Below are 20,680 nucleotides of genomic sequence, written 5' to 3'. Positions count from 1 at the left end.
TAAAGAACATTTTTATAGGACTTGGTAATGATTTTAAATAGTATACTTTTCATTATAGATAAAATTTAAGAGTAAAATGACAAAAACTCTCACTTTCACTTTGGAATTCAGGTATGTTTTCTAGTTTCCTAATCAGAAGAGGCTGATACCTTCCGTATGCCCCGTGTGCGGTTCCACAGGAAGTCATACCAGTCCCGCAGGTTGCCATCCTTCTGGTCCATGATCTGGGTCACCAGGTAGTCCATGGTTCTGCTGAGGACCGCTGAGGGCCGCAGCTCATGGGGCAGGGGCTCCTCCTGATCAGCTGAGGAGCGGCTGTACTCCTTGACGGCTGCTGCGTGGTCCACCTGAAGGCACAGAGTAGGGACAAGCAGCTGGGTGAGAGGTGCTGGGCCGGCCTCCCAGCAGCTATGCCTTAAAACAAGGGGGGAAACCACATACCACTCATACAAGATCGATACTACTATTACACGTAAAGTTCTGTTTGAAGGTGACAATAAAAATTCAGCAACAAACTAGAGAGAGAAACATATCTGGAAGATAAGTGGCCATCACATCAAGAAGCAGAGGAATGTGTGCGAAGACACACCTGCGTGGCTCCAGAATGGCGGTGTGACAGGTAAAGGACTTTAAAGCCCTTTCAAAGGTCTTAGCCATGCTCCAACACCAGACTAAGTCTGCGTGGAGCAGGAATGAAATGGAGGCAACCATGAGGACTGCGGAGCGTAGCAGCAACAGGGGCCTGGTGGGGCCGGCACCAGGTGCCCACTAGAAACTTGGAGCTGCACGTTCCACCTGCAAAAAGAGGCCGAGGGCATGTGGTGCAGGGCAAAAGCACAGGCGTCCACAGGCCTGGGCCCTGGGCATCCACTGCAAGCTGTCGTCACTGTCCCCCGGGGCAGGGGCCTGGGGCTTCTGCCGTGACTGCTGCCACCTGACTAAAATCCCCGAGTTGGGTAAAGGCAGGTGTAAAAGGCCACCAGCCGGGAGAGGAGAAAAGCCCGAAGGCAAAACTAACAGAGAATAGTAAAAGGACCTGAAGTGGCGATTTTGGGGAAGACAATTTGGGAGCATGCGCTGGCACACGTTCAGGAACCTGGAGAGAAGCCACCCCTCTGATATAATTAACTTATTTCTTAGATTCTGACTGGAAAATAATCTGAATGCCTCCAAGGCATTACACATAGCATGTCCAACCAAATTATTAACACGGCTGGAAAACTAAAAGCAGCCTATCTCATGACTGCAAAATGGTGAGTTTTGACAGAACCACATAAATAATATGCTGTTATGTAAAAATGCTTATAGAGTTCATCATACAAGAAAATGTTCATGATATAATTTTAAGTGAAAGTTCATATATTACATCTAGAACATAATCTCCAATGTGCAAAACATAAACACAGGAAAGAATAAAAATAAAATTGTGGAAAGAAAAAAGAAATTCGAAAAAGTTTTCAATCTGTGAAATAAATCTGCATCTACACTATGCCTCAGGGTCCTGTGTGGTCCTGGCACTTCCACAAGGCTTCGTAGTGCACAGCTCACAACACAAACAACGTCACATGACTGTTAACAATACGTCCCACCACACCCTAAAAAAGTCAAGTCCCGTATCACATGTAACGATGGACAGAAATGATGAAAGGATAGTCTCCCCCCCTGCACTCCCACCTCCAGCCCGACAACTAGTCACAAACAGCGGCCTGTAGGGGGCTCTGGGGAACATGCGGCTCCACCTGGTCAGTCCCTGGGATCACTTCGAACACACTCAGCTGGCTCCGCGTCTCCCGCATGTACCGCTCTTTCTCGGGACACATGTCAGGGCACGTCCCGACAAAAGTCCTCGCTTTGTCCAGGTCGGTTCTCTTCACCCGAGCTAAATGACGTCAAGGAAACAGTAAGAACATACCACAGTTACTAAGAATTCAGAGAAATGCATTTTCATGTGATAAAAGAAGTAACAAAAACAAACCTCACAAATCATGAAAGGTAAGAAGTATTTTTAAAACACTGGGCTCAGGGAAAGAAGAGCACGGCCTGTGCAGGGGGCAGAGCACCGAGGCCTCCTGGCCACAGACAGGGACGCACAGGGAGCCCGGGGCTCCTGTGACGACCTCGGTAATAAACACTCATGCTACAGTACATCTGTTAAATGTAAATGTTCAAAATACGTAGAAAACCTTATTTTAAAACTTTCCCTATTTCATATTTTTAATATAACAATCATAAAATGGAAGTTACCTGGTCCTGACACGAATAGGTCACTATTATTTCCCACAAAATTAAAAGTTACAAAAGTATCTTTTAAATGAAATGCAAAGAACAACTTCACAACTCAAAATATATGTTTCATTTTTATTTTGGAGAACTCCAGTACTTAGTAACTACTTGGAACACAAACATCACCATGGCAGTGACCCAGTTTATGACGGCAGTTTTTACTACAGTGTTAAGGAGGCACTAGAATCATCCCACTGATTTTGAAATGAGGAAAAATCCTACCGCTAAAATGTAATTTTAAAAAAAACTTTACAAAGAGCACATGTGCCTTTTCCTTTTATTTTTTCACTGCCCATAGATTTAATGTTAACAGATTGCTTATTTTTAGCATAGGTAATACAGTCACGGGGTTGAATAACCCAAAGATATAACAGCGCCCCAAACACAACACACCCTCACACCTCGCTCCCTCTCTTTATGCACACACAAAGCAAGTACGCTCACTCATGGACACACACTCTTTCCTCCCTTCTCTGTATACAAATGGTAGCACCCCACAGACTTCCTGCACCCTGCTTTCCCCACTTCACAACAAATCTTGTGGAATTTCCATAAACAAGCCCAGCCTTCCAGTGCATTGGTCACAATTTCGCTCTGTGGACAGCCAGTGTCCAACCCTACTGCCACAACCTCATGTGTGATTCTCTCACACACACACAGTGTGTGTGGGATACACTCATTGGACATGGAATGCTAAGTCAAACACACGAGTTTTCGTGTCTCGAAGATGCCACCCACCTACCCTCCTCTGCAGGAGTGTGAGCGCTCAGCTTGCCCTAGGATGCAGTACCCCCAGGGGGGTCATCTGCATCTCTCATTGTGTGATGGGGTGAGCATCTTTCCATGTACTTAAGAGCCAATTCAGGATACTTCCTTGTGCCCCTCCTCACGTTCCCACCAGGTTTGGTCTGTTTCACACTGATGTGCACAGGGCCTTTACCAGGAGTCAGCCCTTTATCTGAGTTACAGACTTTTCACACCTGGTTGACAGTTCCGAATTTTACTTGTGATTTGTCAAATAAAATTTTTATTTTTTTCATGTGTGCTTTCTGAAGGTCTAAAAATTGCCCTGAAAGTTGGCATGGATCAATGATTTATAGACTTTCTTCCAAAAATAAAGTAAATTTGACTTCTGATCAAGATGGCAACATAGGCAGATGCAGCTCGCCTCTTTGCACAACCACATCAAAATTACAACCAAAATACAGAACAACCATCACTCAGAACCATCAGAAATTGAGGTAAATGAAAGTGACAACTACAGAATTAAAGAAACCACATCCACCCAGACTGGCAGGAGGGGCACAGACACAGGATGGGCTGGTCCCTCACCCACGTGTGGTGGATAAAAATTCGGGAGGGCTATCTCAGGAGTAAAAAGTCCCAGCCCCACACCAGGACCCCAGCCCAAGGTTCTAGTGCCAGAAAGAGAAGCCCCCACAACTCCTGGCTATAAAGGCCAACAGGGACTGAGTTGGTGGAAGGAACTTCTAGAGCACCAGGCTGTCCCACTTAACCCACAGAGAAACACACCTACTCACACTCACCCCGAGCTCCAGCACTGGGGTAGCAGATTGAAGGGCACCAGCGGCGCACAGGGAGAGAATGAAGTATCGGCATCAAGGTGAGCAGAGGTCATTGTCCCTTTTCTACACCCTCACCCAACAGAGCCACAGAGCTGGGAAGCTGGTGCCATATCTGAGACTCCACCAGCCTGGCCAATACTGTTTGACCTGCCTTGGAGATCCTCAGAGACTCCACTGCACCCAACTTAAGGGCCCACTCAGGCTGCTTTTCCATATGAATGGCTTGTCTTGGCTCATGCTTCACAACTTCCTAAATTCTATCAAACAAGCAACAGCTGGCTTCAGTGAGTCTCAGGCCCAGCCCTAGCAGTAAGCAGCCTAGATTCACAGGTTGGCTTCACCTGGGAATCTCCAAGCCCAGGACAAGAAGCAGCCATCTCAGATTGCTTTATAGCTCAGGCAGGGTGCCCCAGGGAAAATACAGGTAGGGGCTGACCTTAGCCTGCACCACCTAGGAAACCCCAGGGTCAGCGCATCCAGTGGACAGCTACAGACCACTGCAGAGAACCGCCACCCTGCCCCAGCACAGCTGATCCTCCATGGAGGTAAGAGGTTGGTGGTCAGTGGTCCCAGCCAGTCCTTGCAGCTAACTTGCCTATGTAAACCCCTCCTATGATCTGCCAGCAGCAACCAAAGCTCAACTACAAGAGGAGGGTGTACTCAGCCCATACAAAAGACACAACTCAAGTACACAGCTTGGGTGATAGGAGAGAGTGTGCCACCGAACCCTACAGGACACACTATATCAGGCCATGCTCTAAACAGTCAAAGCAGCTCTACCCAATACACAAAAATAAACACAGGGAGGCTGCCAAAACAAGGGAACAAAGAAACATGGCCAAAGAGAGAGAACAGATCAAAACTCCAGAAGAGAGTTACATGAAATGGAGATAAACAATCTATCAGATGCAGAGTTCAAAGCACTGGTTATAAGGATGCTTGAGGAACTTAGTGAGGGTCTCAGCAGCACAAAAAAGATCCAGTCAGAAACGAAGGATACACTAATTGAAATAAAGAACAGTTTACAGAGAAACAACAGTAGAGTGGATGAAGCCAAGAATCAAGTCAATGATGTGAAATATAAGGAAGCAAAAAACAACCAATCAGAACAAGAAGGAAAAAAATTCTTTTAAAATAAGATATAAGTTTTTTAAAAGTTTATATCCTCTCATGTAAGCAGCCTCTGGGACAACTTCAAGAGATCCAACATCTACATCATAGGGGCATCAGAGGAAGAAAAGAAAGAGTAAAAAATTAGAGATCTATTTGAAAAAATAATGAAAAAATAACTTCGCTAATTTGGTGAAGGAAACAGACATGCAAGTCCAGGAAGCAGAGAGAGTCCCAAACAAGATGGATGCAAAGAGGCCCACTCCTAGACACGGCATAATTAAAATGGCAAAGGTCCTTAAAAGCAGTTTAAAAAAGCAGTTAGTTACCTACATGGGAGCTTCCATAAGACTGTCAACTGATTTCTCAAAAGAAACTTTGCAGACTAGAAGGGACTGGCAAGAAATATTCAAAGTGATGAGAAACGGGATTCTATAGCAAGACTGCTCTACCAAGCAAAGCTATCATCTAGAACCGAAAGGCAGATAAAGAGCTTCCCAGACTAAAGAAGAAAACTAAGAAAAAAACTAAAGGAGTTCATCATCACCAAACCATCATTACATGAAATGTTGAAAGAACTAATTAAGAAAAAGATGATCAAAACTATGAACAATAAAATGGCAAAAATTACAAATCTATCAACAATTGAACCTAAAACACAAGCTAAGCAAAGAAGAAGAACAGAGACAGAATCGTGGATGTAGAGAGCGTTTTGATGGTTGCCAGATGGAGGGGGTTGAAAAGGGGGAAGAGGTGAGGGGATTAAGAAGTACAAACAGGTAGTTCCAGAAGATCCAGCGGGATACAACACAGGAAATGGAATAGCCAAAGGACTTATCCGCATGACCCATGGGCTTGAACAAGGGTGGGAGGACTGCCTGAAGGAGCAGCGGGCGCTGAGTGGAGCAGGGCTAAGGGGGAAAAATTAGGATAACTGTAATAGCATAATCAATAAAATGCAATTTTTAAAAAATAAATAAATTTTATAAGAAGAAGAGAAAGTACAATCAAAAACATACCTGCACATCCGTGCCTACATTCACTCCCTTCAGAGACTAGTAAACAACAAAGGCTGTTTGATGAACCATCCCTGCGGCTCACCCGAGGCCCTGAGGCTCTGCAACCGCATTGCCCACACTCAGGATCGGCCCCTCCCTTCCAGCTCCGGAGGAGACCTTACCACGACTTTACATGGCTTTCTGGACACTACAGAGAGGCAGCCACCATACCTTGCCGCATGACTCTGTCCCTCTGGTCCAGCAGGCGGTACTTCTCCTCAGACGTCTCGGCCACAGTGCCTAAGAGCGCACTGAGGGAGGACACACACGACCCGGGACTCTCGGAACCCTCGGAGCCTGAGTCAAAAGACTCTCCCTCAAATGGGTGGGCCTTCAGAAGACCTGGCTTCTTCACCGGGGAGCTGCAAGAAAGCAACACATCAGGGCCTCCTACCCATCTGGCTTCTGCACCATTCCCACTTCCAAACACTTCCCTTATCTTTCAAGACCCTCCGCTCCCCTAGGGCTGGTGAACTACACACTGAAGCGAGAGGCGCCCTGGTAACTCGAGTGATGAGCACAAACGTGTTCCTCGTGTCATTCCCCACCATTTTAAATTTGAACTATTTTACACTTCTTTTAAAATGAGATGAGTCCATTGAAACAGCTACAATGAATATGCACAGATTTCTAGATCAAAGAAATGAAATTCAGCTTGAAAATAAAAAAAGCAAACACTTCACACCATGAGGAAACAGTATGCCTACGTGTGTTCATATATAACCTCACTTCAGTAGAAGGAGGTACTAGAAAAACCCGGGCATTCTCTGTCAGCTTCCCCATTTCCAGCTGGCTCCCAGAATTCTGGGAACTTGAATGTCAAAGAAGATACAAGCAGAATTGAGAAAGGAAAAAGCAAAAGCAAACCAGCAACTAAATTGTTAACTGTGTAACAGAAAGCAAGGAAAACAACACACAGGCCTTACTGGGTGAAGGATTACACAGAAGACCCGTGGGAGCAGGGCTGCTGTGAAAGAAAGCGAGAAGGACAGAGCAGGAGGGGAGAAGGGGACATTTGGGAACAGAGATTCCCATACAGACTGCCCCCCACTGGCAGGTCCACTGTGATAAGCTGAGCCTACAAAAAGCCATGTTGATAATCACTCGAGAGGACATTAGGAATACATGCTTTACCATGGCCAGTTAGAAGTTTTCAGGGAAAAAGTGACTGCTTATACATTGATACGTCAGGCAGAACTGCATGACAGCAACTGATTAACACGTGGGACCCAGTCAGACGACTGAGGAGGCCCAGGGCCTCTTCAGGGCCCCGGCAAGTAGCTCTCAACGTCAACCTTCCTATGTCCTCCCCGCCCCCCCACTCCTCCCCATGTCCTCCTCTCCTCTTCCCCCCGCCACCATCCCTTAGCCTCAACTCAGGTGTCATCATATCATCCCACTTCCCTTTCATGCTTTGGCAGGACTGCTGTGAAATCTCTCTTTTTTTCTGACATTAGAAGTCAAAGAACCCGCAGGCCATGTCAGATACAGCCACAGGAACGGCCGGCCGCACCTTTTACTCAGGAGACTGCTGGCCGCAGCCCTCCCCACGGGCTTGCTAAGGGGGGAGTGCTGAAAAGGCGTGTCCTCTGTGCTCTGGCCAGCTTCGCCCTCCCCTGGTTTCTTCTCCTTGTGGGAAAAAGTTTTCTTGTTGGGACCTGAAGATGCAAGAGTCAGAACAGAGTTTATGATATCACGTCCTTTGACATTGGATTTTTTACTTTTTGTTTTTAAATTTTATTTATTTATTTATATTCAGACAAAGAGGAGGGGAGGGAGAGAAACACCAATGTGTGGTTGCCCTCACACATCCTGTACTGGGGACATGGCCTGCAACCCAGGCGTGTGCCCTGACTGGGAATATAAGCAGCCACCCTTTGGGTCCCAGGCCGGCACTCAATCCACTGAGCCACACCAGCCAGGGCTATATTTTTCACTTTTTTGTGATAAAGTAAAATTCTCATAATTGTTACAGCAGGTTACAAAGGAGCCCAAGGGAACACTATGAGACACAAGGATCCACTCAGAGTCAGCCTCCCACTGGCCTTGGGGAAGGATTCCCACTCAAGGTTTAAAGGGCCCTGCACACAAAGCATTAGAGACCGTGCAAAAAATAATGGAAAACTCACTTGTTTTCTTCTTGTGCCAAAAGATAGCCACATCATCATGCAAATTTTTGCCCTTCTTCCTGGCCAGGGCTGCAGAAGCCTGGAAAACAGTCCACAACACAGAGTACGAGGCATCAGGAGAGCACAGGAAGGGAGATGCAACACTCAGACGCAGTCAGTGATGCCTGGGCAGCAGCGGGGCAGCTCCACCTGCTGCCCGTCTCACCCCACTGGTGGCCTCTAGCCCTGCAGTCCTCGCCGCCCCTACCTGTCTCGTACCTGATGTTTGGTCTCTTTCTTAAATTAATGACTTTACTCTGATAGAACCCATAACCATGGCCTCACTGGCATTTGATAAAATTCTCACTATCTGATAACACATACACTGGAAAGATACAGCCAAGTCACACACATAAAAGCAAGCTGCAAAATGATACACACAGGATACAATTTCTCACAAAACATAACAAAACCAAGTACAAGTTAGTATACCTACAGACACACCCATGAAAATGTACAGAAAAACACACACCATACTAGTAACTGTACTTGTTCCTGGGTAATAGGAAAGATGGGGGTGATCAGGGACCTCAGAGCTTTGTATGTATCAATGAACTGCTTATAATGTCAATGTGTTTTTTTAGGTTCAGCTGGAATAAGCACATTGCAATAACCAGAAAAGAACTTTATTTTTTTAAATACATTTTATTGATTATGCCATTACAGTTTTCCCATTCCCTTCACTCCTCTCCACCTTGCACACCGCTCCCCCTCATTCCCCCCCTTTCATTCATGTCCATGTGTCACAAGTTCTTTAGATTCTTTATTTCCCCTATTCTTGCCCTCCCTGTCTATTTTCTACCTACCGTCTATGCTACTTATTCTCTGTACCTTCTCCCCTCTTCCCCTCCTCCCACTCCCTTGTTTCTAACCCTCCATGTGATCTTCATTTCTATGGTTCCACTCCTGATCTAGCTGTCCTCTTAGTTTGCTTTTGTTTTAGGTGTGGTTGTTAATAAGTGCTAGTTTGCTGTCCTTTCACTGTTCATATTTTTTATCTCCTTTTTCTTAGATAAGTCCCTTTAACATTTCATATAATAAGGGCTTGGTGATAATGAACTCCTTGAATTTGACCTTATCTGAGAAGCACTTTATCTGCCCTTCCATTCTAAATGAAAGCTTTGCTGGATAGAGCAATCTTGAATGTAGGTCTTTGGATTTCATGACTTGGAATACTTCTTTCAAGCCCCTTCTTGCCTGGAAGGTCTCTTTTGAGAAATCAGCTGACAGTCTGATGGGAACTCCTTTGTACGTGACTGTCCCCTTATCTCTTGCTGCTTCTAGGATTCTCTCCTTCATTTTAATCTTGGCTAATGTAATGATGATGTGCCTTGGTGTGTTCCTTCTTGGGTCCAACTTCTTTGGGACTCTCTGAGCTTCCTGGATTTCCTGGAAGTCTATTTCCTTTGCCACAATGGGGAAGTTCTCCTTTATTATTTGTTCAAATAAGTTTTCCACTCGTGGCTGTTCCTCTTCCCCTTCTGGTACCCCTATAATTTGGATGTTGGAACATTTAAAGATGTCCTGGAGGTTCCTAAGCCTCTCCTCATTTTTTTGAATTCTTGTTTCTTCATTCTTTTCTGTTTGGTTGTTTCTTTCTTTCTTCTGATTTGATTTGAGTCCCAGTTTTCTTTCCATCACTATTGATTTCCTGTGCATTTCCCTTCATTTCAATTAGTTTAGCCTCCATATGTTCCTCTAATTTGTGGCTAAAATCAACCAATTCTGTGAGCATCCTGATCACCAGTATTTTGAACTGTGCATCTGAAAGGCTGGCTATTTCTTAGTGACTTAGAATTATAGGCTCTGGGGCTTTGAGCTGTTCTTGAGTCATAATGTTTGGTCTGTTCGCACCTGTTATGTATGAGGGGCGGAGCCTTAGGTGTTCACCAGGGCTGGGCAACCCAGTCACTGGGTTGTGATGCTATATGTGGGGACGGGGTCAGAGAGGGAAAAAATGGCGTTTTGCTCTGCTCTCTCTCAGATTTCTGTCCCCTCTGCGGCTTTCCACAAGCAAACTGGGCCCCTCTGGTGCTGGTTCCTGGGTGTGTGGCCCGTGTACTCTCCAGGACCCTGTGGGTCTTCTCCAATGAACTCTCTGTGAGCCTGGGAGTCTCTCCTGGCCCCTCGACCCTGAGAAAGTCTTTCCAGTTGGTGCTTTCAGGCTCTAATTCCCATCACTGAGGCCCTAGCCTGTGCAGTCTGTCCCACTACTTGCTCCTTGGCCTGGTTTATCTGCTCACAAATGTGTGACCACAGTCAGCCAGCCGCCCTGCACCCTCACTGGGTCCGCCTGTCGCCACCCCACGCCTGGGATCCACCAACTGCCTCCACCTCCGCTCCTGGGTCAGTTGGACGGAATGATCTTTCTAGCCTGACTCCACTCTGCCACTGCCTCCGCCCCTCTTACTGATCTGGCTGAGTGGTTCGTAGCCAGAAAAGAACTTTAAAAAGCAGGAAGTAATTACCATATGCCCCAGCAATTCCCCCCTAGGTATATACCCAACAGAACTGAAAGCATTATTCTCTCAAGAGAGATTTGCAAATCACACTCATGGCAGCATTATTCAAAATAGCCAAAAGGGAGAAACAATCTGTGTCTATCAACAGATGAATAACACAAAATGTAGTCTACCCACATGCTGGAATATTATTCAACCATAAAAAGTAATGAAGCACAACCACATGAATGAACCTTGAAAACATCATGCTAACCGGAAAAAGCCAGACACAAAAGGACAAACTGTATGATTCTACTTATTTGAAATATCTAGAATAGGAAAATTCATAGAGATGGAAAGTAGATTAGAGGTCACCGGGCTGGGGAGGGGAGTAAAGGGAGTTACCGCTTAATGGTTATTGAGTTTCTGTTTGGGCTGATACAAAAGCTCTGGGACTAGTGGTGATGGCTGCACAACACTGTGAATGTAATTATTAAGGCCAGTGAGTTGGAAAAAAATCAACAGGAAGGAACAAATAGCAAAAGCCCTAAAACTGTGCATATATTTTGGTGCAGAACTTCTACTCTCAGAAATCTAAACAAAGGAAATAAACTAATCAGAAATATATGCGCAAAAATGCCCACAAGTAGAACACTGTTCAAGTTAGTATGTCAACAGGATAGAATGCCATGTAGAATTTAACCATCACATCCTAGACTGATTTCAGAAAATACTAGAGACGGCTACATGTAATTACCAAGAGTGTATACAGCATGATCCCATTTGTGCAAAAACAATGTGACCACATATTTGCAAAAACATCAACCGAAACACTCAGCTGATATCTTAAAGAGGATAGAATTACAGGTGATTTTATCACCCATAATTTATGGGAAGGCCCCTCCCATAGTAAATTGACAAGAGAACACCTCTACCACTTAATAAAGTTATGAAAACATGCTTTCTACTTTATAAATTTCTATAGAACTTCATTTTCCCCAAGAGTATTTTTTAAAATAATAAAGATTAAAGTTACAGAACGTGAGCAATCGATGTATGTGAACACCCTACAACAACTGTGTCATGCGTAGGTACATTTATACACATACAGGGCAGGGCAAAAGTAGGTTTACAGTTGTTAGTACATGAACAGAGTTTATTTTTGTGTTATTTATTAACTGTATTATTCCCCATACAAACAACTGTAAACCTACTTTTGCCACACGGTGTATTAAAAGTCAGAGTATAAACCAAACATAAGCAGTTATCTCTGAATAATGATGGGATTACAAGGGATTTCACTTTTTCCTGTATTGTTTGAATGTTTACAGTGATCATGTATTAGGACTAAATAAAACAAAACAAACAAAACAGAACTCAAACTTGGAAAAGTGCTGTGTGGTTACAGAGCCACACCTAAGGAGCCATCCCGAAGTCACAGGAATCTGACTTCCTGGGACTCGCCACTGCATTCAGTAGGGGCAACAAACTTTTCACTGATGACTCCAGTTACGAAATAAACGGTGCTGTTCTAGCTTCTCCGAAGCTAGTATTCGGAGTAAAATCTTCTAGTACGTTCCTATATTCTAGCAAGCAAATAACTGATGGATGAAAAAACAGGTTTCAAAGTGACAACACTTTATCACTTTAAAACCTATTTCTGCCATTCACATAAGTTCAGTCGTGCATACTCACATGATCATGGAAATACACCACAGCAAGCTTTTTGTTGCGCCTGGTGTAGAGGCGCTGCACTTTAGCAATTTTGCCAAAATAGTTCTCCAGAAAGGTCCTGTTGTTGAGATAGTCGGGAATGTTCTTGCACTGGATCGCCGTAACTTCGGACGGGGAGAAGCCCCCAAGGCGGTCTGTGCTGTCACTTCTTTTACTCTGCCGCCCAGGAGTTCCTCTTAGAAAATCTAGGGGGTCAGAGATGGGAACAGAACTGTTGTAGATGTAATGTTTTCAAACAGGAGGCACCAACTATGTAAGGCAAAAGAAATTTCCATGGATGTGAGACCTGCTCCAGGATCCTATGGTACATCAATATCCCTAATGTTTACAGGGGAGTTACCAAAAAATCAGGCCAACACCCAGGGAAATTACCAAGAACTTGCCAGCAGGATTAACTGTATGCTGAGCATTTTTAGAGCTCACCTTCCTTTTTATCTCTATTTTCAGTTTCTTCCTCTTTACTCACACCTGTAAGCCGGGAAGGTGCCAGAACAGACTGACTCCCTCCTGGGATGGCCATGTGGTCACTTTCCCCAGACTCAGCACAACCAATTTCCTTTCTAGATTCCTTGTTGCCCAGACGACCAACTTCTTTGTTGCTCTTGAAGACATCCTGTATTGTCCGACCAAACAGATTGCCTGCCCGAGGCCGATTCAAGCGGACAGGCCTTTTATCAGGAGGATGATCACCCCTAGACAGAGGGTCCAAGTCCTCCACTGCATCGTGGCCATGTCTCCTCGGGGAGCGGTCATGATCTTCCTTCCGTTTCAGTCCTTTCATGAGGCTGGGCAGAGGCTCCACCTGGGAAACAGCTTCTTCACATCCTTGTCTGACACCTGTTTTGTTAACTGGGAAAGATTCTCCCAAAGAGCCTGAAGATGTGGGGAAGCTAGTGAAGCTACTATTAAGACTCCCAAATAGTGATTTAGTGCCTCTGTTCTCTTCCTCCACATTTTGGGTTGACAAAGCAGGTGTAAAGGGTGATGCTGAATTACTACTATCAACTGGTTTCGAAAAGGTAAAATTTGATTTAGTAGTTGAACTTGTCACCTGATTAAAAGGAAATGGGGCCAGTCCCCCAGATCCACTACTAACTGGTTGGGAAAATGTGAAAAACCCAGAAGTAATCTGGCTTTGAGTTTTCTCTGGCTCGGATTCAGCTCCCAATATTGGTCTGAACACTGAACTTTCCAGAGGTTTAAAGATGAATCCTGTTTTCCCAAAACCAGAACTTGCTACTTCCCCAGTTTCTGGTCCAAAAGTAGAAGTACTTGGGAAAGTCCCAAGGCTGGGTGATTTAAAAGTAAATCCTGAGTTTCCAGGCACACATGAACTTGAAGGCCCAGAGGTAGCTACAAAGGCTGGAGTGTGTTCAAGTCCAGAGAAGAGTCCAACATTTGAGGTTTGAGAGAATCCTAATGTTGGTGCTGAAGAACTACCTACTCCAGAAGACACTGGAAAGCTAGATACCTGTGCAAATCCTGAGCTTTTCCCAGATAATGCAGTGTTTTGCCCAAAAAGAGAAGGCTGACCAAATCGAAATGGCTGCTTAGCCTGAAACGCTCCTATGGAACTACTGGAAGATGTTGAAAAAGCACTAGGCTGCTGCCCACTGAAAGGGTTAGTTGGGTTCATCTTCTGACCCAGTTATTAGAAGGTAATAAACAATCAGTGTACAAAGCAGTCCTGTTCCTTTAAATAGTCTGTTGAACTAAGGAGCTCCCCTTCATCTTCATGTAAGCTGAAAGACAAAAATTCAGATCATCAGAACTATGTGCTGCTGAAAGACTAATACAGGAATTTTTAATCACATGTCACACTTAAACTATCTAAAAGGGGTCACAGTAAAGGGCCAAGAGGGAGAGTCAGTGGGTTCTGAGAGTCAGTGGGTTCTTTTTGGGGAGTATGGGGTGGAGAATGGTACGAAAAATAGCTTTGTTACAGGGGTTTAAAGCGTAACTAAAAATCAAATCCTTTGACTAATCTGACAAATTTACTAAAAACCTCAAATGTTAGTTTTGAAAAATGAATGTCATTATACTGTGTAAATTAAAAAGAGTTTCTCTTAACTTCTTCCAATCTCCACATCCAGATTTCATTGTAACAGTTAAAACATCCGTGTTTCCTCCCACCTAATTTTTCTCCGAGTAACCATACCACTAAACACTCTTTCCAGACACAGAAAGAAAATGTGTTGTTATACTGCCCAAACGAACTAGCTTAGAGGTCGTGAGTACTCACGCGTAGAGGCCTCCCAAGACTGGGGAGGGGCTGGGGTGCAGGCAGCACCGCCAACTCGCAAGCTGCGCAGTGGGTCCCCGCACAGGCCGCGCCCTGGGCCCGGCGGCCCACCGACCCACTCCGTTAGGGACGCGCGGACGGCGGGGTCAGAAAGCGGCGCGGGAAAGGGGCAGCCTCTGCTCGGCCCGGGCCCCGCGCCGCGATCACCTTCCAGCTCAGCGACGCCACCGCTTCAGGGTATCTCGGCGCCCAGCTGATGGTAATAGACATGGACCAGCGCCGGCGGAGCCAGCACTTCCCTAAACGCTGCGGAAAGAAATAGTGGTGGACCGACTTCCGGTCCTACCCGTGGGGCTCGGCCCCGCCCACGGCCCTCCGCGCTTGAGTTCCGCTCTCCGTCCGAGTGACCTGAACGACTTCCAATGCGCAGGGTCCGGGCTGGGGGTCTTCTTCTGCTTTGGCCCTTGTACGTACACGGGCGGCTTCCTCTCTCCAAACTAGGGGGGACGTCGTACCCACCCGCGGGTGATAACTGAGACTTGCGTTTCGGGGCCTCGGCCAGCGTCGAGCGGTTCCTGGGGAAGCCTCGGACCCGATCAGACGCATCCCGTCCTCGTGCCCCTCCACCACCATTACTTGTCCCATACCCCGCTGACCCGCTTTCGCTATTAACGGCCCTTTCTCTCCACCTGCCTTAATTTCCTGTGGCTACATTCTGGCTTGCCTGGCTCTATGGATTCGTTTTATATACCTTCATTTTTATATCTAACTAATGCTGAAATGTAAATTCCTGTAAATTTTTTCAATGAACTGCACCAAATAAAACGAGTTGATTGTGTTTGCGTGTGTGTCTGTAGAATTTATGATCACTTTCTAGGACTGATTTGTCTTCTTTTGAACTTCAACCACAGGTTGCTTTACAAACGTTTTTAAAGGGCCCCCAGTTGTCTTCCTGAAATGAGTCTGGTGCTCAGAAACCTGCAGCGAGCTATCCCCCTCCGAAGAGTGCCGCTCCGCCAGAGGATGGAGATAGTCAGGAGTATTTTAGGGGTCCAGAAATTCGACCTGGGGATCATCTGTGTTGACAACAAGAGTATTCAGCACATCAACAGGATCTACAGAAAGAAAAATCTCCCAACCGATGTGCTCTCTTTTCCATTTCATGAGGTAAAACGTGTTTTCCTCCTCCCCTTGTCTAGCCTCCCATCCAGTGTAACTTTTCTGTGTTAATTATACTACAGACGTGATTTTTTTAGTTTTATTTTGTGAACTTTGAATATACACAAAGCTATCCTATTGACCATCTCCCACTAACTGGAGGAGAAATGGGGATTGAGCTCCCCTCGCCCCTCCTAATATAGTCCGCGAATTAGTGCAGTGCTTCTGCAGTTTGAAATGTGAATCAATAATGAGTATTTTAAGTAATGAAAAATTTAAATAACACTAAATAAAAGGAACTTGTGTAAATATTCTCTACAAACTTGTGGTAGCTATCAGATTACTCTCACTTACGTAAATGACTTATTCACAGTTTCACACATTGTTACTTGCATAAATCAGAGCAATCCTTTGGGAAAGTAGCGTGGCAACATACTTCAGTCCACTAGTATCACACCCATGGAAATAAGTCAAATGAAGGAAGACGATAAAATGTTAAGTGTGTAATACATAAAAATGCATTGAAATGCTCACTTATTTTCACTAATAGGAAGAAGAATAAAATTAACAGTACTAAATAAATATGCAGCCATAGATGACTGGCTCAACTGAATGGACTGAACTTAATAGAGTTTTCTTTAAATTTTATTTTTTAATTTTTTAGAGAAGGGAAAGGAGAAAGAGAGGGAGAGAAACATCAATGTGTGGCTGTCTCTTGCACGCCCCCTACTGGGGACCTGGCCCACAACCCAGGCATGTGCCCTAGACTGGGATTGGAACCAGAACCCCTTGATTCACAGACCTGCACTCAACCACTGAGCCACACCAGACAGGGCCTTTATGGATTTTAAAGTAGGAAAATGTGAAAGGCTGTTTGTTTAGGACAAAATACCAAGAGGAAAGAACAGGGAAACAACATCGAATCAATGTGGTGATTTAACTCCTACAGGTTGTAATCTGTGATTGTGCATTGGGAAGGATGAAAGAAATGAAAAAGAACTCCTCTGACAAGGTGGAAACATCATGTCACCTGTGTGTAGTGGCTTTGCAGTCCTCCACCCCACCGTAGGACTAGTGAGAGGACAGTGGCTTCCAGAATGGAATCTGTAGGCCTGTGGTTGTGTTAGTGTTGCTGATGTCCTGTTCTCTCAGTGTGTTCCCTCATTTGCAGAATCTGAAAGCAGGTGACATTCCCCAACCTGATTTTCCAGATGGCTATAATCTGGGGGACATCGTCCTAGGGGTGGAGTATATCTTCCAGCAGTGCAAAGAAGATGAAGATTACTATGACATCCTGACTGTAAGTGGGGATGCCTCAATGACGGGTTCTCTATGATGTAATGAATACCATGTCCTTTATCCAGGCCATGAGAGGCTTGGCAATGCACTACCTGTGTCCACACTGTTGCCCACACTGTCACCTACGTGAAGAACAAGCGATACTGAGGGAGAGAGAGCGATGGCCTGGTGGGATCTGCACAACCTGGGTCAGGGCTGGGGGCGGGGAGAGGACAGGAAGCTTGTGCAGGACTGAAATATGAGATAAGGGAAGCTCCCGTCAGTGGCCTTGTTTTAGCTTTTGCCTCAAGCTCACCAAGCTGTGTAGCTAACACAGACAGGCTAAATAAGCTTCTTAGGAAACTTCCTGAAGTGGACAAGATTTAGCATCCAGGACCTTCCAGATCTGTCCTCTGCTTAAGGTAAAAAAAGGAGAGGGTCAGTGTTCTGAAAGCACTGAGTGTGAGCAAGTCCTATTTTAACTTCCCCAAAGGTTCAATTGAGGAGTCGTCCTTTAGCCAAATAGCCATGCCCTGAAATATGTTGTGGGGTGGATGTCCTAGCCCTTCCATGTGAGACCCAGTGTGAGCAGGTGTTGGGAGAGGAGGACGTTTTCCTTTCTTTCTGAGTGACAGGAAACCCATCATAGTCAGGACTGGTCCAGCTCTGGAGTCTCTGTGGTAGGCAGCACTGCACCCCTGCTGTCGGGGGGTCAGGGGGTATTTGTGGACATCTGCTCCTGAGGGTTCGGTACCTCGCTCCCACCCATACCCACTGTGCTGCTGCCACTGACTCCCAAAGCCTGGGCCCAGTGGAGGCCTCCTAACCTCCCACCAGTTGTGGGCTGAGCTCTCCCTGCCTTCCTCCACTGGATCATGGCTTGGTCATGGCCAACCCCTGAGATGGCTTTTTAATTGTTCTAACAGGTGACTGCCACCCATGGGCTCTGTCATCTACTTGGCTTCACCCACAGCACAGAGGCCAGTTGGCAAAAGGTAGGTGCCATTCCCCCACCAGCCAGGGCTGCCCAACCTGCCCCTTGCAGTTGAAGAAAACCAAAATTAGAAAAAAAAAAAAGTAAAATAAGGAATTTTATAAATGCTTACTTCATTTAAAAAGACCTACACTTGTTTTAAATGCTGGGCTCCCAAAATGCTGTTAACTGTATTATTAAGTCACTATTATTCAGTCATCTCTCTGAACAGAGAGATGGAATTCTAAGAATTCTATGAAATTCTAATGGTTTAAAGTTAAAAGGTCCTTACCAGGGAAATTGTGGTAATATTTATCAGCTGGGAACGGGATTTAAGATGTGCAGGTGTCTGAGAGGCACTTACTGTGTAAAGTCATGGAGCCGTTGGTTTCCTCAGGGGGTGCCACTGGTTACCCACATGTGAAGGTCCGTGTTGATCAACATACCACATTATGTTTAATGTACTCAAACTATATTTGTAATCAAATAGTCAGGTTGTCTGAAAGGCTTATTAAACTTTTTTGTTAACAAAAGAAGTCCTCGGTGCACTTGTGCTCTGCCCACCCCTCCTAGGCTGGGTCCACCCCACCTGCACCCTGGCTTCGCCTCCCCTCCTGGCCAGATGCTGACCCTCCTGTGCCCCTTTGCCCCTTTCTCCTCAGCACCCCTGCCTCTATAACCCACAGACCGAAGTCTCAGTATCTTGGGGAAAGCCCAAGATGTCACGTCCAGTGTGCAGTCCACCAGGGACCCCAGCCCTCCAAGCCCTGGCCACTGTTCCCCAGGAAGAGGCCACCTGTACCCCCTCCCTCCTGTGTGTCCCTGTACCTGTTGTCCTGTGACCTGAGATAGGCTCTCCTCTTTTCCACCCAGGATCGCCACCTCAGCCCTGCCCATAGCCTCTCCTGTAGCATGCTGGCACTCCCTGTGCACAGGTGCCAGGTGCCGTGAGCAGAACCAGGCCCTGCCCCTTTCACCTGTGTGGAAGGCCCCACAGCCAAGGCTCCCCATGCCNACCCTCCTGTGCCCCTTTGCCCCTTTCTCCTCAGCACCCCTGCCTCTATAACCCACAGACCGAAGTCTCAGTATCTTGGGGAAAGCCCAAGATGTCACGTCCAGTGTGCAGTCCACCAGGGACCCCAGCCCTCCAAGCCCCGGCCACTGTTCCCCAGGAAGAAGCCACCTGCACCCCCTCCCTCCTGTGTGTCCCTGTACCTGTTGTCCTGTGACCCGAGATAGGCTCTCCTCTTTTCCACCCAGGATCGCCACCTCAGCCCTGCCCATAGCCTCTCCTGTAGCATGCTGGCACTCCCTGTGCACAGGTGCCGGGTGCCGTGAGCAGAACCAGGCCCTGCCCCTTTCACCTGTGTGGAAGGCCCCACAGCCAAGGCTCCCCATGCCACAGCCATGGACATGGGCCTGGGGGAGGAATTTCCTAAGGAGCAGACCCCTGCTCAGAACCAGGGACGCCCCAAGGCCTAAGAGGCCCTTCCAGCTGGACAAGTCCACAGTCAGTTTCCATTCCTTCCTTTCAGATGTACCAGAAGGAGAAGCAGGTTCTCGAGGAGCTGGGCCAGCGCACTGGGCTCAGGCTTCAGCCCCTGAGTAGGGACCTCTTTTGATGATCACAGCTGAAGATTCAGGTTTATCCGAGAGACCCTCCAGAACACAGGGACGCTGTGTGGATGGGAGTTGTCCCCTCCCTTCGGGGCCCGGGGATCAGAGACTCCACCAGACTGAGGGTCCTGCTGGTCAGTGCCCAAGCTGGAGCTAAATTCCTAAGGGGAACTATTTCTTAAAGCAGAAGAGAAATTTCCACTCATGTCTTTACTTAGAACACAGCAGAAATGTTACTTTCAGTGTTGTAAATAAAACAATTCTAAACTCTCAGAGCATATAACCTCCTCCTCCCTGGGATTCTGCCTTCGGTAATGAGGCCTGTCTCTCTCCCACCTCTGCAGCCACTAGGGAGGATGGAACAAGCAGCCTGGGGGCATATGGGTGGGAGCAGGTGGTGGAGGGGACAGGCACCGAACCAGTGGGGGCCTCCATCACCTGAAGCGGTCAGGTATAGGTGTGCTGCAGCACAGGCGGCTGCAGAGGCCACGACACTAACACAGCCTCTCAGAGGTTCTTTTTGACCCTGAAACTGGGAAACTGATTCTGAGAATTTGGTTTCCCCTGTGAGTCAACTTTAGAAACACAAGAACATATTTCCCGCTGGATTTGTGTCCTAACTCAGTCTGCCCTTCCCCCGCTGCTCCCAAGGACAAGGACTTGAGCCTGTGATGTTCCTGAGTTACAGTTGGCTGCCCATTGCCTGTTCCTAGTCAGTTAAGCTTGTTCTCAGTTTAAAGTAAATTCAAAGCGCTTGGCTCCAAAACCCTTTGTACGAGACTGAAGCAAGACCGCCTGGCCCTGCCTCGTCCAGGGCACTGGTGGTGTGCTGGGGCAAGGGATGGGAGGTCCAGCTTTACCAGGTGGTGCCCAGTACTTCTGAGCAGCCTGTTACCGAACAGCCACATAGGATTCTGCTGCCAGCCTCCTATAGATCCCAGAGGCAAAGTTCTGGTGGAAAGGAAAGGAGTCTTTAATATAAAGGTTATACAATATTGGAAGAGTAGTGGGCTTCTGCCTCAAAACCCATTC

General features: G+C 46.5%; 2 protein-coding genes across 4 annotated transcripts in view; one reads left to right on the top strand and one right to left on the bottom strand.

Moving 5' to 3' along the window:
* The window catches only part of MCM3AP (minichromosome maintenance complex component 3 associated protein), a 52,295-nt gene extending 37,369 nt beyond the window's left edge, over positions 1–14,926 (bottom strand). Inside the window, exons 1-8 of the mRNA XM_037065168.1 lie at positions 14,623–14,926; positions 12,804–14,122; positions 12,342–12,565; positions 8,167–8,245; positions 7,551–7,695; positions 6,209–6,399; positions 1,740–1,879; positions 150–347 (exon numbers count right to left, since the gene is read on the bottom strand). Coding sequence (XP_036921063.1) covers positions 150–347; positions 1,740–1,879; positions 6,209–6,399; positions 7,551–7,695; positions 8,167–8,245; positions 12,342–12,565; positions 12,804–14,016 — 2,190 coding nt within the window. The 5' untranslated portion in view covers positions 14,017–14,122; positions 14,623–14,926. The remainder of the gene's footprint in view (positions 1–149; positions 348–1,739; positions 1,880–6,208; positions 6,400–7,550; positions 7,696–8,166; positions 8,246–12,341; positions 12,566–12,803; positions 14,123–14,622) is intronic.
* Positions 14,927–15,000: 74 nt separating this feature from the next.
* YBEY (ybeY metalloendoribonuclease) lies at positions 15,001–19,921 on the top strand. Of its 3 annotated transcripts, none has more exons than XM_037065165.1 (5): positions 15,001–15,088; positions 15,534–15,789; positions 16,952–17,080; positions 17,985–18,053; positions 19,567–19,921. In XM_037065165.1, exons 2-5 carry the CDS (start codon positions 15,580–15,582, stop codon positions 19,651–19,653), a joined length of 495 nt encoding a protein of 164 aa, XP_036921060.1. In that variant the 5' UTR covers positions 15,001–15,088; positions 15,534–15,579; the 3' UTR covers positions 19,654–19,921. The 3 variants fall into 3 exon arrangements, with proteins under 3 accessions (XP_036921060.1, XP_036921062.1, XP_036921061.1); XM_037065167.1 differs by lacking the exon at positions 15,001–15,088 and adding an exon at positions 15,108–15,254; XM_037065166.1 differs by lacking the exon at positions 15,001–15,088 and adding an exon at positions 15,108–15,404.
* Positions 19,922–20,680: the final 759 nt, after the last annotated feature.

Source organism: Sturnira hondurensis, unplaced genomic scaffold (assembly GCF_014824575.4).
Source record: "Sturnira hondurensis isolate 20B ecotype Veracruz unplaced genomic scaffold, ASM1482457v3 Scaffold0015596, whole genome shotgun sequence".
Lineage (NCBI taxonomy): Eukaryota > Metazoa > Chordata > Mammalia > Chiroptera > Phyllostomidae > Sturnira > Sturnira hondurensis.
Note: the sequence above shows the minus strand (reverse complement) of the source record. Positions and strands in the feature narration are given on the sequence as shown.